Source organism: Cnephaeus nilssonii (assembly GCF_951640355.1).
Source record: "Cnephaeus nilssonii genome assembly, chromosome: 12".
Lineage (NCBI taxonomy): Eukaryota > Metazoa > Chordata > Mammalia > Chiroptera > Vespertilionidae > Cnephaeus > Cnephaeus nilssonii.
The window spans coordinates 68,789,756-68,806,717 of record NC_137083.1 but is presented as its reverse complement, the minus strand read 5'-3'; the positions used below and the strand labels follow the sequence as shown (position 1 = coordinate 68,806,717).

General features: G+C 41.6%; 1 protein-coding gene across 3 annotated transcripts in view; it reads right to left on the bottom strand.

Moving 5' to 3' along the window:
• Positions 1-4,512: 4,512 nt before the first annotated feature.
• Positions 4,513-16,962, bottom strand: part of TSPAN12 (tetraspanin 12) — a 72,250-nt gene continuing 59,800 nt past the window's right edge. For all 3 annotated transcript variants that reach the window (XM_079786400.1, XM_079786399.1, XM_079786401.1), the window contains one exon: positions 4,513-6,098. In XM_079786400.1, coding sequence (XP_079642526.1) covers positions 5,793-6,098 — 306 coding nt within the window. In that variant the 3' untranslated portion in view covers positions 4,513-5,792. The remainder of the gene's footprint in view (positions 6,099-16,962) is intronic.

The window sequence follows — 16,962 nt, the reverse complement described above, 5'->3', positions numbered from 1 at the left end:
AAAATAAATTCAAGTAGATTTTATTATGCAGGTATTGAGAAATATGGCAGAGATTGCTAGTTGACACAAATATGCTTTTCTGCAGTCACAGAACTTACTGGTTAACGGGATACATGGGTGCCAGAACAAAGAGTCTACCCCCTCCCATAGCTGTGCCATGTGAATGGAAGTGATGTGAGTGTGCTTCTGGGGACCTCCCTAAAGGGAGGCACAGGCCTCCTCCCCTCTCACTTTCCCTCCCCGGCCTGCTGCCTGGAATACGGAAGTAGTGTGTGTCATTGGAATGAGGTGAACAAAGAAAACTGATACTTAAAATAGGTGATATATATTTCCTCCATAAAGTTGATTAAAGAAATTCATTTCACTGTGTGTGTATATGCAAGATAGATCATTGGGAGGAGACAAGAGATGGGCAGGGGGGAAGAGCAATGTATGGCTTGGCTTCAGTCAAAGTTTTAGATAATTAGGACTTGTTCTGGGAAAATGGGAAGGATGAAATTAGACCAAAGAGCTGTCTTGAGGGAAGAAGTAACAGGCTTTGGAGACAAATCCAACCTAGAGACATTGGTTCCGGTGTAGAAGGACCTGGCTTTTCTATGAAGGATCAGCTGAGCCCCTCCACAGGCTGACGAAGACACCATGTCACAGAGTGGGGAGGAACGGATGCAGAGCACTCCACTTGTTGACTATATTTCCTCAGTCTCCCTAAGTCCTTTTTGTTCAGGTGTGAGATAGGGTTAGTGATGCCTACAGGTTGCACAACAGTTGTAAAGAGCAGAAAAAAATATGTGTAAAACACCTAGCGCCCAATGCCCAGTGCCTAGTAGGCTGACATAAATGCCTGAGATAAAGAATGATCACAAGAACGTATTAGAATAGAAAATAAATGCACTCTCAAGATGATATCAAAAACTCTCCCATCCTTGTTTCTACAAGGTGCTTGGATATGAGGAAATAAGAACTCAGTTAATTTGAAAGACAAACACACTTGTAAATCACAATATGGTAATAGGAAGGGGAGCTGGGTGAAGCCAATAGCAGTTGGCAGTGTTGTTTTAAAGGGAGGTGGCTCCCGCCCTGGCTAGTGTTGCCAAGTGGTTAGATACTGACCCCCTGCACCAAAGGGTCTTGGGTTCAATTCCAGGCCAAGGGTTGCAAGTTCTCCCCGGCCATCGATGTTTCTATCTCTCCCTCTCCCTCCCTCCCTTACACTCTTTCTAAAAAAATCAATGGGGAAAATATATCCTTGGGTGAGGATTAACAACAACAAAAAAAGGGAGGTGGCTCCTTTTGCCACAGAAGTTTCAGTGGTGCGTTTTTTTATTTTTATTTCTTTTACCTCGGTTGACTCATCCACAGGAGTGGGAGTTCAGACAATAGGAAGTTCATGCAGCATCCTGCTTAAGATTCTCCTCACAGAAGATTTGGTTCTCGGCCCATTTTCTGTCAGGCTTCCTGAGTTCAGAAGGCAAAGCACAAAAATCCTCAGGCTCCACACTGAGCTCTCCGGAGCTCCAGACTGCAAGGTTACAGCCGCCTGCAGACATCTCCATCTGCATGTCCTGAAGGCATGTCCAACTCAGCGCGTCCCCAACCAAATTAATCACCCTCCCACACAGCCGGTTCCCACTCATCTTTTGTCTAGGGTAATGCCATTGCCAATTTACCAGGTATGAAACCTAGAAATTTCCATTCTTTCACTTCTCATGCGACATTCTCCAAGATTCATCTGCCGCCCAATGTTGGAGATGCACCCCGTGTAACCTGTCCCGTGCACTGTGCTTCTGACTCCCATTGTGTGGGAGGGCCCTTCTCTCTCTCCAGACCACAGCGACAGCCATCTGGCCAGCCCAGCTCTGGAGTCTCTACAACCCAGACAGCGCCATACCCGGACTAGCTAAAGAACGGCCCACCCTGGGGAGTTGTCCGATGTACACCTGTCTCCGGGCCTCCACTTTCTCACTGGATTACTCCAGTTACATTTCTGAACCACAAATCGCTTCTCTTTCTGGAAATACTTCAGTGACTCACCATCGAACTTACAGAATGAAGTCTAAGCACCCAAATTTCACCCATTTCCTTTCCCATGATATCTCTTCAAGCACTCTATACTCCAACCACATTAAACAACAGGCCCTGCCCCACAAATAACATGCGCTTTCTTAACTTCAGGGTCGTGGCCCATGGCATGTTCTCTGTGAGCCAGCTAAGCTCCCCTCCTCTTTCCTGACTCCGTCTGAAGGTCATTTCCTCCATGTAACTGCCTTATTCTCCTCTCCTCGGTCTCATATTGCTAATAACACTGACTGCATGTTCTTGTACATATTGATTTTATAATTCAGAGCTGGAAGATACACAGCATCTCTTATTGTCATCTCTGAATCTCCAGGGCACTTTGAATTGATTCTTAGCCTGAGTAAAAATAATCTTCTTACATGTTACTTAAAAAAAAAAAAAAGGCTGATTTTCACAAAAGAAAGCTTTTAAAAATTCACAGAACCAGTTAACAATGTTGTTTGCAATGGACCCAAACAGTGAACTCCCTGAGCTCTGCCATATTAATACACTTTTATTGTTGTTGTTGTTGTTAATCCTCAGTGGAGGGTATTTTTCCATTAATTTTTAGAGAGAGTGGAAGAGGGAGGGAGAGACAGAGAGAAACATCAATGTGAGAAAGACAACATCGATTGGTTGCCTCCTGCACACAACCCAACCAGGGCCGGGGAACCTGCAACCAAGGTACATGCCCTTGACCGGAATCGAACCTGGGACCATTCAGTCCACAGGCCGGCGCTCTATCCACTGAGCAAAACCAGCTAGGGCTTAAATATACTTTTTAAAGTCCCTTCCAGTGTTATTATTCCAGGTGCACTGCTACCATAAGAGGCCTTTGTAGACCTCTGCTATGTTTCATTTGTTCCCATTAAGCAAGTGCATAAGAATATAAGATGATTGTCTAAATTTATGTTGACTATTATTAAAGCAAACAATATATCAAAACTAGAGGCCTGGTGCACGAATTCATGCACGCGAGGGGGGTCCCCTCAGCCCAGCCTGCACCCTCTCCAATCTGGGACCCCTTGGGGGATGTCTAACTGTCAGTTTAGGCCCAATCCCTGGCAGTCAGACATCCCTCTCACAATCCTGGACGGCTGGCTTCTAACCGCACACCTGCTGGCCTGATCACCCCTAAACACCTCTGCCTGCCAGCCTTATCACCCCCAACTGCCCCCCCCCCCCCCCGCTGGCCTGGTCACCCCCAACTGCCCCCACCGGCCTGGTCGCCCCTCACTGCCCCCCGCTGCTGGCTAGGTCACCCCCTACTGCCCCCCCTCGCCGCTTGGTCGCCCCAGGCAGCCTGCTGTTTGGTTGTTTGGTCGTCCCTCACTAACCCCCCTGCCAGCCTGGTCACCCCATGCAGCCTGTTCGGTCGCATCTGATTGTTTCGGTCATGAGGGCCCCTGGCTTTTTATATATATAGATATCTGAAGTCTAAAGATGTAGAAATTGACTTTTATCTACAAATTTAAATGTTTGTTGTTGTTGTTTTTGTTGTTTTTTTACCAAGGTCAATAAAACATTTACTTGTTCTTTCTGTGATGTCAAAAGAGAAGCAGCGAAATTTGACTGCTATCCAAATAATTCGAATAACACTCATAGCTGCTTCAATTACTTGGGCATTTTAGGTAAAATTATGAGGCTTTGAGGTGCTAAGGAAATTATAAAAAGGGTTGCTTTTGATTCTAATTAAGCAAGTTATTTACTGTTTTCATTTAAATATATGGAAGAGAAGAAATCTAGCTGTTGATTTAAAATATTGTATTCCTTAGGCTACTTTTCTCTTAAAATTACTTTAAAAACGGGGATATGAAGATATTGAGGAGATAAATAAACATAAATGGGTACTTTTATACATTATATCAAACAGTTACATTAGCAGTTAGCTCAAAATCAAACTTGAAAAGTAAATGGGCATCTTTTATCTTTTCTCATTGAAGATACACCCTATCTAATAAAGAGGGAATATGCTAATTTACTGTCACACCCTCACAAAGATGGCATCGCCCACAGCCACAAGATGGTGGCGCCCAGTCCCCTAAGCCCCCCAGGGACAGCCCAAGGTGCAGGCAAGCCTCGGATGGTGGCTGCCCATCCGCCCAGGGCCGCCCGAGGCTCAGGTAATCAGGGCCAGCCGAGGCTTGTGCTGCCGGCAGTGGCAGCAGCAGAGTTGTGATGGGGGCATCCCCTTCCCCTGATCGCCAGGTGCCAGGTCGCCTCCCGCCCCTGAGGGCTCCCAGACTGTGAGAGGGGGTAGGCTGGGCTAAGGGACCCCCCATCCAGCACATGAATTTTCATGCACCGGGCCTCTAGTATTCTTATAGATTAGCTTGAGTTTGAATATCATTATTATTACTCTATTCAATCATTTCTTCTCACATTTTTCTCCCTTTGCTAATCTTCTTGAGTGATAAAAGTGCTTACAATTATATAAATTAGACAGACAAATTATTACTCTCTAGAAAATATTTATTGACAAGTTTTAATTTTCTTTCCATTTTCTGAGAAAAAAACATAATAGATAAAATACAGTAAAATGCACTTTTCCCATTTTAAATAAATATATTTACTCTTGTAAAAAATTTAATAATCTGTGTACTTCACCATAGTATCTTAATCAGTGAAATAAAGCAAAGAAATTCTCTGGTTAAGTTGCCACTTATCTTAATGATTCTCACAGCATTTCCCTGGAGAAAGGGAACACTATTCTCTGAAGAATTATTTTCAGACTTAGATACTGTCACTTCTTGTTTCGAGAAGGCAAAGATAAGCTTCTTTAACAAGTGTTTAATGTCAAAAAGAGTCTTAGTTTGAGAGAAAGATAGCATCCAGGTCTTTGCTAAATGAACTAAGTTGTGTGTAAATTTTCTTATTAATACTCCCTAGGGACCAGACTACATTCTGCATTATAATGACTCCTTTTGTATCACACTAGCAATTTTTCAAAATTAGTGGTTAAGTATTTAAATTAATAGTTATGTAATGTAATGTAATGTAAAAACCAAGACAGAATTTTAAAACTCTATTAACAGGAAAGGTTAAGAATAATGCTGTTATACAGGACAAATGTATCCTTTTCACAATTGTTATTAACATTATAAGAACTGAAATCTAGTGAATTATACAGACTTAACACAGATTCTCATATACAAATAGATCCCTGATCAGCTTAAGACAATTCGTTAGTTTGCTCTTGGAAGTAGTTAAGAATATTTTAGTAACTAGCAAAAATCACATTTAGGTAGTCACCAATCTTCAGACTTTTCTTATGTCTAATCTATTTTACCCTCAAAAAATATATCACCAAAGAATAAAAATCATTAGTATTGTTTAACTTCCTATGTTAGCAGTTAACTGGTACTTTATATACTAGAGAGCTTACAGAAGTAAATCGAACTTTACTGTAGCTTCAATCCCTCCATAATAGGCATGCAGAAACGTTGGTCAATCTGTACCAAAGCGTAAACCTCAAAGCATAACTATGTTTAGTAAAAATCTGGCACAAACTATAAAGTGGATATTAGATCTGACCTCAGCATTGTAAAGGGCATCAACTATTGTCCAGGTGGTAACATAATATATGGAACTTTTACCTCTTTGTTTTAGAGTTCAAAATGACATGCGTAGGCATCGATTTATGACATTTTTATTTCTACACATTTCTGGAACAACTCTGTGCTCAAAAATTCACAAGTAAAATGAAATAACTGGGTGGTTTCCTTCTTTGACATTCTCTATAATTCCTCCATTTCAAAGTGTGTATCGAAGCTGTTTGCCATGGAGGTGTGTTCAAAGATCCTCGTCAGGCTTGGTTTCAACAGTTCCACTGAGTGACATGACAGGTGCTGAGTCGTGTCATTCTTCAGGGACATTATTTGGTCTGTCCCAGGCTCCCTCCTATCATAATAGAGAGCCCAGAGCAAAGTGATGGTGAGAATCATGGCCAGGATTTGTGTCACTCCAATGGAGATCCCCAGAAACCTTAGCACCTGCAGTTGTTTGGTTCCTCTCAAAAAGGAGTACATTTTCTTCCCACAACCCTGTAAAAGAAATAATACAGTCAAAGTTACTTTGGATGGGTTACAGAGGGCCAAACTGGTGAAAACAAACAATTGGTATCAGTTAATGGAACAAAACGACTAAATCCTAAAGTTTAAAACAGTGACTCTCAACTGGGACACCTGTGAGAAACCAGAGGGAAGATGGAGATGGGAACTCTTTGAAAAGCCTGCCCAATGATTTCTCCTTTCTTCCTCACAACCTGAAATTGGGAGATGCTGGTAAAACATACATCTAGAGCAAGGGTTGGTGAACTTTTTTTTGGTAAAGGGTCAGATAGTAAATCTTTTATGGTTTGTAGGCCATGTGGTCTCTGTTCCACCTACTCATTTCTGCCACTGAAACTCCAAAGCAGCCACAGACAAAATGTAAATGAATGGATGATGTAGCTGTGGTCCAGATTTGGGGTACAGGCCACAGAGTGCCAACTCCTGACACAGACTGACTCAAATTTTTCAAAACTAAAGTTTCATCATTATTATTATTTGTATACACTGTTTGATTATTGTTCATTTGGTCAGAAGCTTTTCCCCAGGGATCAGGAATATTTCCCCAGTCTGCTGCTGAAGCATGCTGGTGAGCGGAAATCAATTTGTTCCCTTCCCCCTACCTTCCATATGCACACACACCTCTGTCCACTGCCTGCAGCAGATGTATACATGGGGGACTTCCTGACATGGCACCAAGTTCTAGTTCTACCAGGTAAGAATTTGACATCTGACTTAAAAAAATCAGCTTGAATTTTGTTTGCATTTAGTTTTAATTCGAAAGGTTAACGAGTACCTATGGTAGTTAAAGAAGATAATGCAGAAAGAAGAGACGAGAAGGAATAAAAAGAGAAAAAAAATCCATGAGCAAGGAAAATGGGGGATGAGGGGCAAACAAAAGGAGGTAGAATGTGACTAACAACTGTCCTAAGTCACCTCGCAGGTGACCGAAGCATAGGCTACCTGCCATGTCTATAATGAATCCACAACAAAGAAGTGAAATTCCCTCTTCCAAAGGGAAGCTGGTTCTAAATTAAGGTAAAAATATGGAAAATAATTTTATAACAATTAACAAATTTCAAAAACTTTTTCTGGTACATAATGTAATGCAAATCAACAGCAAAAGATTATCCAAGTTTCATCAATTTAACCAAAAGTAAAATTAAAATATTTATAATTTAATATTACTTAACATCAGTATAATAAGATCACTTCTCTGATCATCTTACCTATTTGATACATACAAATATGCATTTGCACACAGACACTCTGGAAAACCAAAATAGATCTCACAAATACAAGTCACCAATGTTCAAATATTTTTCAAAGAGTTCCACTGAGCTAGTTTATCAGAACCCATTCACACTTATGTTTATGTGTCATTCCAACAAGCATCCTTTTGTGACACAGCATAGAATGTTTAAGATCATGAACTGCAGAGCCTGAATTCTGAATTTCAAATCCTTGCTCTGCTACTAAGTTATGTGACTTTGGGCAAGTTACTTAATCTGTCCATGCTCCAGTTTTCTATCTGAAAACATTCATAGTAATAGAGCCTACTGTTTGAGACTTGGGGAGAATTAAATGAAAAAACATATTTAAACACTTAGAATGGGGTTTGGTACATGGCAAAAGTTCAGTAGGTAGAAAAGATAATATTTATCTTTAAAAATCTGTCAATAAATTTAAGCAGAAATTGATAATAAGCTACAGTCTATTGTGTTTCATATTTTGGGGCATTAAAGAAAGTTTGTTTCAATTTTTTTAAAAACAATCATATTTATAAAAAAGGTACAGTAAATTATATAATCTAGAATGGTTAGAAAATGTGACATATTAACACTGAATTTTCTAGAGTGAGAGGGGACCTTGGAAGTCAATGAATTCAACTTTTTAACTTTTAAAAATATGGCTAAAAAAGCACTTCTAGAATGACTCAGCAAAACAGGCAAAGGAAAGAAACTGAATAGTCTTTCCTCTATATAAACAATGAAAGCACTAGTAAAAATTGTCAAAATAGCCCTGGCAGGTGTGGCTCAGTTCATTGGAGCATTATCCTATACACCAAAGGGTAGCAAGTTCGAATCCCCACTCGGGGCATATTTAGGAGGCAGCAAATCTCCCTCCCTCTCTCTCTCTCTCTTTCTCTTTCCCTCTCTCTCCCTCCCTTTTTCTAAAATCAATTTTTAAGAAAAAATATCAGAATAAATGCTTTTATAACTCTGGAAATTCACTGAAGGCTTTCAACAATCTGAGCAGCATTTATGTAAGAAACTCACCTGAGTCCAGTAAGAACAGTAAGCTTTGTGGCATCTTAATTTACCCTATTCCCATCCCCACCCTCCCCAGCTCTGCAGTAGATTTGTGGTCAGTTGCTTGGGCATCGTTCCAGGCACTGAAAGGGTGGCCATTCAATTCCGGATCGGGGCACATGCCCACGTCGTGGGCTTGAACCCTGGCGGGGGATGTGCGGGAGGCAGCTGGTCAATGTTTCACTCTCACATCGATGTTTCTCCCTATCTCACCCTCTTCTTTCCTTTCTCTCTCTAAAAATCCATTAAAAGTGTTTCTTAAAAACATACAAATTAAAAACCAGTGGCCTAGAAACCACCAGAGACAACAAAATAGGAGTGGAGCTACTTCAAAACCCCATTACCAGAGAATCATCATTATCTGTTCTATCTGGTGGTTCCCTGGAAGGCCTTACTTGCCTTCAGATCAACCAGGGTCCCTTTACCCCCATATTTGTGAAAAGCAATCAGAGGTAACTGTTGAACGCTGAGGCTGCATGAAGTTGTGCACACAACGGGTGAGTCAAAAAGCTTAAAAGAAAAAGCTGGGGCAAAAAGAAGCCCATAGGGGCCTTAGCAAAACTCTGACTCACTGGTGGGATCTAGAAGTTACACACATGAGTAGAGCTATGAACATGCTAAGGAAGACCTAGGAAGGCACTAAGATCTCCCCTCTGGCTAACCTTGAGGCTTTGTGTACCCTTGGCAAAGGCTGGGAGACTTACTGGTTCTAGGCATCTAAGGAAATCTCTGTTCATTCATTAACTGACCATGAAGCTAACAGAGCATAGACTTTAGGGGCCACACATGACAAAGAATACAGAACCTACAAAATTAGTTCAGAAAAGTCATTAATGAACAAATAGCAACAACAATAAACCACAAGCTTTTGGGAGGAGGTAGAACCTGATTTACAGAGTTGCCACATTATATTATTTTAAATGTCCAGTTTTTTACAACAAAAACAAATAAAAAATCACAAGAGGTGCAAAGAAACAAGAAAGTATGTCTCATACACACACACACACACAAAGATACATCAAAGAAAATGCTTCGACATCTAACAGACCATCCGACCTCAGAGGGAAGGCAGGGGAGGGGGGTGGGTGAGAGGTCAACTAAAGGACTTGTATGCATGCATATAAGCAGAACCCATAGACACAAACAGTAGGGGGGTGAGAGTATGTGCTGGGGTGTAGGGGTGGCCGGGAAGAGGTCAATGGGGGAAAAAGGAGACATATGTAATACTTTAAGTAAAGAATTTTTTTTTAAAGAAAATGCTTCTAATGAGAGGAACTCGGGGCCTCACTAGACAGCTCTGTCCACACTTGAAAAACAGTAGTTTAAAAAATATATATATTATATATATATTATTGATTTCAGAGAGGAAAGGAGAGGCAGAGAGAAATAATAGAAACATCAATGATGAGAGAGAATCATTCCTTGTTGGAACCTGTCTCTCAATAAGATACAGTTCTACTCTCAGACAATCCCTTTTCCAGAAGGTAGAGAGCAATGCCTGATGAGCTGTCACATTCCCTTTAACCATCCTCTTCTCTAGACGACATATTCCTACTGCCTCCAAGTTTTCCAAATATATACACTTCATCATCCTGATGATCTCTTCCTGGATTGCCTGGTTTTATCAATGTTTCTTTGGAAAGAACACTGATTTTTAACTTTAAAAAAACTAGAAAATGCAATAAAATATTAAAACAACTAAGGTCTTATAAATGGGTTTGGATTCCACGCAAAAAGCTTTTCAGGTGCCCCAGGAGAGTGGACATGGCATTGTATCACATGGCACATGGTTAGGACCTGGTCTCCTTCCTGATAACTGGGACCTGAATGTTATGTCCATGCTGAGGGGGGCCAGGGCTGTCTATTCAAAGCAAAGATCCTAGTTCGATTCCTCAACTTTTATAAAACTGTGTCAGTCTTATCACTTCCTCAGTTTACACAATACATAGATAACCCCTCAAAACAAGATGAAATTTAAGTACTTATGCTTGTCATCAGAATTCATTAATTAAACTTTATGCTTCTCTATCAGAAAAAAAGTTATTATCTGCAGATTATTTAAAAGATGAAATCAACTGACATCTCTATATATTTTTAAATTACATACAAGTATCAAACCAGACTATCAAAATCTGCTACACTGGAATATATTAGCCTATGCCTTATATATTATTCTCCACTAATGCGTATTTAAAAATACCATAAGAAACTGCTCAATAAAATTAATGCAAAATAATATTGAAGATATTTTCCTAGGTAATTCAGAGTAGAAGATTTTTAAAAATCTCACTTGAAAAAATACTTTCGAGTTTCATTCCCTTTGAAAATGTAAAATATTCTATTCTAGCATTAAATCATGCAAATGATGATGTCTCCTTTTCATCTGAGCTTTCAGAAAGCTGAGGGGCAAGTATGAAACTCCACAACCCCATCTGTCCTCATATTAGGCATGTCTAATTATTCTGTTCTTAACCCTGACTTTCCAATGTTATTTATATTTTATTATTAATTCATTGCATCATTCTTGTTGTGTACTGCATTAAACCCTTTGTTTAATAAAAGGATACAGGTTGTAAATCTCTATATATAAAAGCCTAAGTGACTATTCGACTGGTAGCTATGATGCACACTGACCACCAGGGGGCAGACACTCAACACACAGGCATGGAAACATGGAACAGACTGATAAATCTTAAAGGGAAGGGGGAGGGGAGAGGGCAGGAAGAGATTAACCGAAGTTCTTATATGCATACTAGAAGCCCAGTGCACACTAGAAGATTTGTACACTGGTGGGGTCCCTCGGCCTGGCCTGCGCCCTCTGGGGGGGGATATTGGACTGCCAGTTTCAGCCCAATCCCCACAGGCCAGACAGAGGGACCCTACCGGTGCACAAATTCGTGCACCAGGTCTCTAATATGTAATAAAAAACTAGTATATAAATAAAAGCACAAATCTCTCTATACTGACACAATTTAATATTTGATGACTCAGAAGGCATTGTAGAAACTTGCAGCATATTGCTTAATATTAGTGGTTCATTACACAATTACTTAATGTTAAAGGTTAACTTTCCAATATCCCTCTTCTTGATAAGACTGTATTTTCCCAGATTTCTTTGCATAAAATAACTGTCCTCCTCAGCCACTCTCTAAATTCTTAATAGAAACAACTCTGAGCTTATAGTCCTTTCTGCATTATCCCCATTGAAATAATTCAGTCTGAACACAAGTTGTGAACTTATTTTAAGCCAACCAAATAATCATGCATAATGTTTACACTTCTCAATGCAAACTCTGATACTTTCATTGAAAAGCAAGACACTAAGTCTAGAGAAAAAACAAATATAGACTTTTTTTCCATATAATCTATTGTGCTATTCATAGATATTTAGTTACATAAATTAACATTTCTGTCAAGTGAGTCAAAAAGAGAAAATAGAAATGTTAGAGTTCAAAACTGCATTCTATCTCAAAAAAGTTGTTTTAATCAGAATTGGAAAGAAATGAATTGCACTTCTTTGCTTTTCTCAAAATAAAATACTCTGAGTTGATTTACCTTGAATATGTTTTCTTCCTAACTAAAGTTATGCTAGCCTTACATTAATAACCTCAGATAATCCAAAGCTATGAATAAGACATATTGGCTAAACTACTTTACTTGCTGCAATATTAAAATTCTGATCAACTATTAACAGTAAATAATAACATTACCTTTTTATCAGAGAAAAATTACTAATCCCTACATTTCCTGGAATCTATCTGAAGGCATGTCAGATGCCTCATTTCACTTGAGGAAATGATACACTTGAAATTATTCTCTAATCTATCTCCAAAATGAGTTTCTAAAATTAGAAAAGCACCGATGGCTTTCCATTCCATGGCAGAGAGTTAGACAGATCTCCTGGGCTTATGAAATAAAGTATAAATACAGTGTAGGTGCCATACATACCAGTACGATATTTTCATAATGGATTTTTGACAATAAACATGACTTTCAAGTTTGAAAGGACTGTGCTAATCATCAGGTACAAATATATAATCTCTGCTCTAGTGCTTCTAAAATTAAAAAATGAGTAATAGCAGTTCATGAGCTTTAAACAGGTTGGACCACAAGTTCTCCACCGATAACCATAAGCTTTTCAGGGAAATAAATGCGTCCTTTAAAAAAAAAGTTCAACAGCAAGTAATAAAATGCACTATGGGACTTTTTCTTTCTGTTCTCTTAAAAGGAAGGTTAACCAAACCCATGCACAGGAAATGCAGTAGAGAAAGACTTATCATATATAATAAAACCCTAATATGCAAATCAATTGAACGGTGGAACGACCAGTCACTATGACACACACTGACCACCAGGGGGCAGACGCTGAACACAGGCACTGCCTCCTGGTGGTCAGTGCTCCCACAAGGGGAACGCTGCTCAGCCAGAAGCCAGGCTCACGGCTGGCAAGCATAGTGGTAGTGGCGGGAGCCTCTCCCGCTGATGCGGCAGTGCTAAGGACCCCTTGGGGGATGTCCACTTTCCAGGTTAGGCCAGCTCCCCGAATGTTGTCCACCAGGCCTCTAGTCTTATCTAATAATAGACAAACATGTAAATTGACCATACCTCTGGTACGCCCACCAGCCAATCAGGAGAGAATATGCAAATTAGAAGGACAAAGATGGCAGCCGCCCAGCTGCTCCAGGCACGGAGTGGCCAGGTGGGGCAGGACGCTTGCTATGAGAGGGAGGGTGGGGGATGAGAGGATCTACAGGAGCGGCACTCCAGCCCCTTAGCGAAGACAAAGACTGCAGACTCCAGAGTCTGCAGCAAAGAAGAAGAAGGCAGACTCTGGCCGGAGTCAGAGTCCGGAGCAAAGGCAGCAGACTCCGGCCGGAGCAAAGGCCTGGGTCCTGGGTGCCAGAGGAAAACCGGTGCTGGAAGCTAAGGGAAGGAAGGCCTATTGCACGAATCTCTTCATGCAATGGGCCTCTAGTTTCTTAATAAAGGCAGACCCTCAGGTCTCGTTTAATCATCAATATATCTCCATTAGATAGGCAGAACCATCGAATTGAAAAGGCTACATTTGCCAAACATTTTTCATTTTTTTATGGAAAAAAACAAAAACACCAACAAAATAAGACACGGTCCTAGACTAGAGTCAGAAAGCCCAGCAGGTGCTGGCCTCCCAGCGAGGCCAGTTCCAGCAGGCAGCACGCGCTGCCGGACCGAGCAGAAGAGCCTTCCCAAGCTGCTCATTCACATTGTCTTTCACTGGGCCTTTTGTCCACCTAAATGTTTGACTGTAAGAAGTGGGAAAGTGTTGAAACAAGCAAAGTGGGAGACCACACGAAGTCCCCAAAACCTTGACCTAAAAATCTAGCTTCAGCCAGCCCAAACATATATAACCAGGGGCACAACCAGGGGTAATTTGGCTAGTGTAAACACCAATCAGAGGCTGCTAATTTTTCTACTGACTTCAATAAGTTGTTAATAAATTACTGTTATTATTGCCATTAGCTACTACTATGCTTTGAAGATTTGTATTTATTATGTGCCAAGTGGTTTGCTAAGGGTTTCTCATTAAGTAGCTTGATTTAATCTTTGCAAGACTATAATGAGGAAGGTACTATTATTATCTCACTTAACAGATAAAAGTGAGGTTTAGAAGTGGGGGAAAAAATCTGTAAAAGCTCAGCTTGCTCCTCACCAGTATTTCACATCTCAAAATTTTGGAATCAATTAGATCTGAGCTAAGTCACCGACTAGCTCTAAGACTAGCTAGGTCACTTACCCTCTTTGGGCTTCATTTTTCTCATCTGTAAAATGGAGATAACAATACTGTAACCTTCAAAGAATTGTGTTAGGGCTTAAAGGAGATAATGCATGTAAAATATTTGCTCATAGATCTATTAAATATGTATCCTATTTGAAAAACGCAATGTGTACTTTTCTGATTTACTTTAACTCTCAGCTATTACTATAAGCACAAGCTACAGACAGGCACTGTTCCAAGGGTTTTTAATAGGTTAATTCACACAACTCTCCAAACGCCCCTATGAGATAAGAACTCTGGCAATCCTCTTTATTTCAGGTTGGATCTCACCAATAAAGGTGAGAAAAATAAAGCACAGAAAGATTAACAACTTGCCCAAGGTCACAAAGCTAGTAAGAAGCAGATCAAAGATTTAACCCAAAGAGTCTGGCCGGGGAGACTAGTCTTAACTGCTGAACAACACTCATTCCTAAAATCCTCTTCTCCTTTGGCGTGCAGGACACTGCTTCCCATTTCTTCTTTCCTACAGCTGGTGACTCCTCCTCGGCTGTTAGTGTTGCCATCCCCCAACTTCTGTCCTTGGCCGCACACATCACCTCACCTCTTCATGTGGCCTTCTTTACTCCCATGCATTCAATTGCCTCTGCACTGGTAACCTGTTAGTGCTCCGACTCACCCCGGTCTGTTCTCCACCTCTTCATAGCGATTCGTGTAGTCTATGGCAGTGGTCGGCAAACTCATTAGTCAACAGAGCCAAGTATCAACAGTACAACGATTGAAATTTCTTTGGAGAGCCAAATTTTTTAAACTTTAACTTCTTCTAACGCCACTTCTTCAAAATAGACTCGCCCAGGCCGTGGTATTTTGTGGAAGAGCCACATTCAAGGGGCCAAAGAGCTGCATGTGGCTCGCGAGCCGCAGTTTGCCGACCACGGGTCTATGGGAACACAGACTACTAGCCAGAGACCACATTCCCCAGCCTTCGTTGCAGCGAGGCACAGCCATGCGAGCCCTGCCCAGTGGAATGTGTGCAGAGGCGACGGATGGAGAGCTTAAAGCATGGGCTGTGTTCCTTCCCACTTCCTCCTTTCCCCACTGGCTGGAACTGGAGAAAAACAGGAGCCACTTTGGAAGGTAGGTATTAAAAAAAAGGCGAGGTATCTCAGCATCCTGGGCCCCTGGATGACCTCGTGCAGCAGAGCTGCCTGATAGCCCGGGTCAGCTGACTGGTCTCTGAGAGAGAAATACTAGTAGACTCCCACCTTATTCAAGCTATTGTATTGTGAGTTAGCTCTTCCCCTAATTCAGTGATGGCGAGCCTATGACACGCGTGTCAGCACTGACACGCGTAGCCATTTCTGATGACACGCGGCCGCATGCCGAGGATGAAACATTTGCTGCTCCTGAGGATGAAACATTTGCGACTAGAGTCTCGGAGTTCGTTTTTTCCTCAAAGTGACACACTACCCGAGTTATGCTCAGTTTTTTTGGTGAAGTCTGACACACCAAGCTCAAAAGGTTGCCCATCACTGCGGCCTAATTCATACACACAAAATCCATATCTCTGACTGAGTTCTGTCTCCTAAGTTTCATATTTCCTACTGGGAGTACATGGACAAGGACCCTTAAAACCCAGCATTTCCAAAGTGGAGTAATCAAAGCCAACCTCCCCCCGCCCCCCTCTCAGAAAATGGTTTCTACATCTATTCAGGGCCCAAGTCAAAGTCAAGTGTCCTTGTAGTGTCCCTGTCACTCAATCCCCACAGCCAACTCATCACCTAGTCCTGTTCACCCTCCCTCTTTCATATCCTTCACTCCCATTCCCTCCTCTCCATCCTGATGGCACAACGGGAACCCCAGCCTTTACAGTCACTCACAGGAGTGACCCGCAACAGTTTCCTACTGATTCCCTTGCCTCAAGCAAGACCCCATTCTCACCTCAACCCATTCTCTGCCTATACAATGATCTTTAAGCACAAATCTAAAATTGTTATACTTTGTGAGGTACTTCCCAGGTCAAGCCTATTATAATGGCTTTCACATCAGTAAATTCTAAAGGCAAAACCTACAAATAGAGCATGGGGGCGGGGAGAGGGGGTGTTTGAATAGTGAATAGGTAACAAGAAACTCACCATTGAATTAAGTTGAGGAAGAGAATGAAAGGAAATGAGAATGCATTTGTAACCTGAAGCAAAGCTGGCAGGATAGTTCAAGGCCTGATTAGATCAAGCAAAGCCTAGAGATAAAAGGGATCCGCCCTCCTGGCCCGAACTGGCCTGGCAAGGCTTTGAATGGTAAAGCAGATATCACCTGTCAGAGGCCAGCTGACCCCTGCCAGCAGTTGCTGAGGAGATAATGAAGTCAGCAGAGAGGCAGGGAGGGCGTGTCTTTGACTCTAGATAAAAGAACCCTGAGAATGGAACTTCTTGGGGATATTCCATCTAAATCACCACTGGGCTGGCCGGAAAGCAGCCTACCTTTTACTATGTGGGCAGGAGATTCTGTGTGTGTGTTCATCTGAGAATTGCGCTTCATTATGGATAAGTCAGAATCCCAGGACTACTCTGCCCTCAGCACTCCTTTCATAATAATGCTTCCATTTTGCAAACATGCTCGCCTTCTTTATTTCGCAACCATCCGCAGACCTCTGTGGAACACGCACGCGTTATCAGGTATCCAGGGCCCTGCATAGTCCAGCGCCCGTCTGTCCAGCCACGTCTGCGTGGCCCTCCTCATGCCCGCAGTCCCGCTGTGCCGTGCTGTCCGCCTTCCAGCTCTCACTGCATTGCTG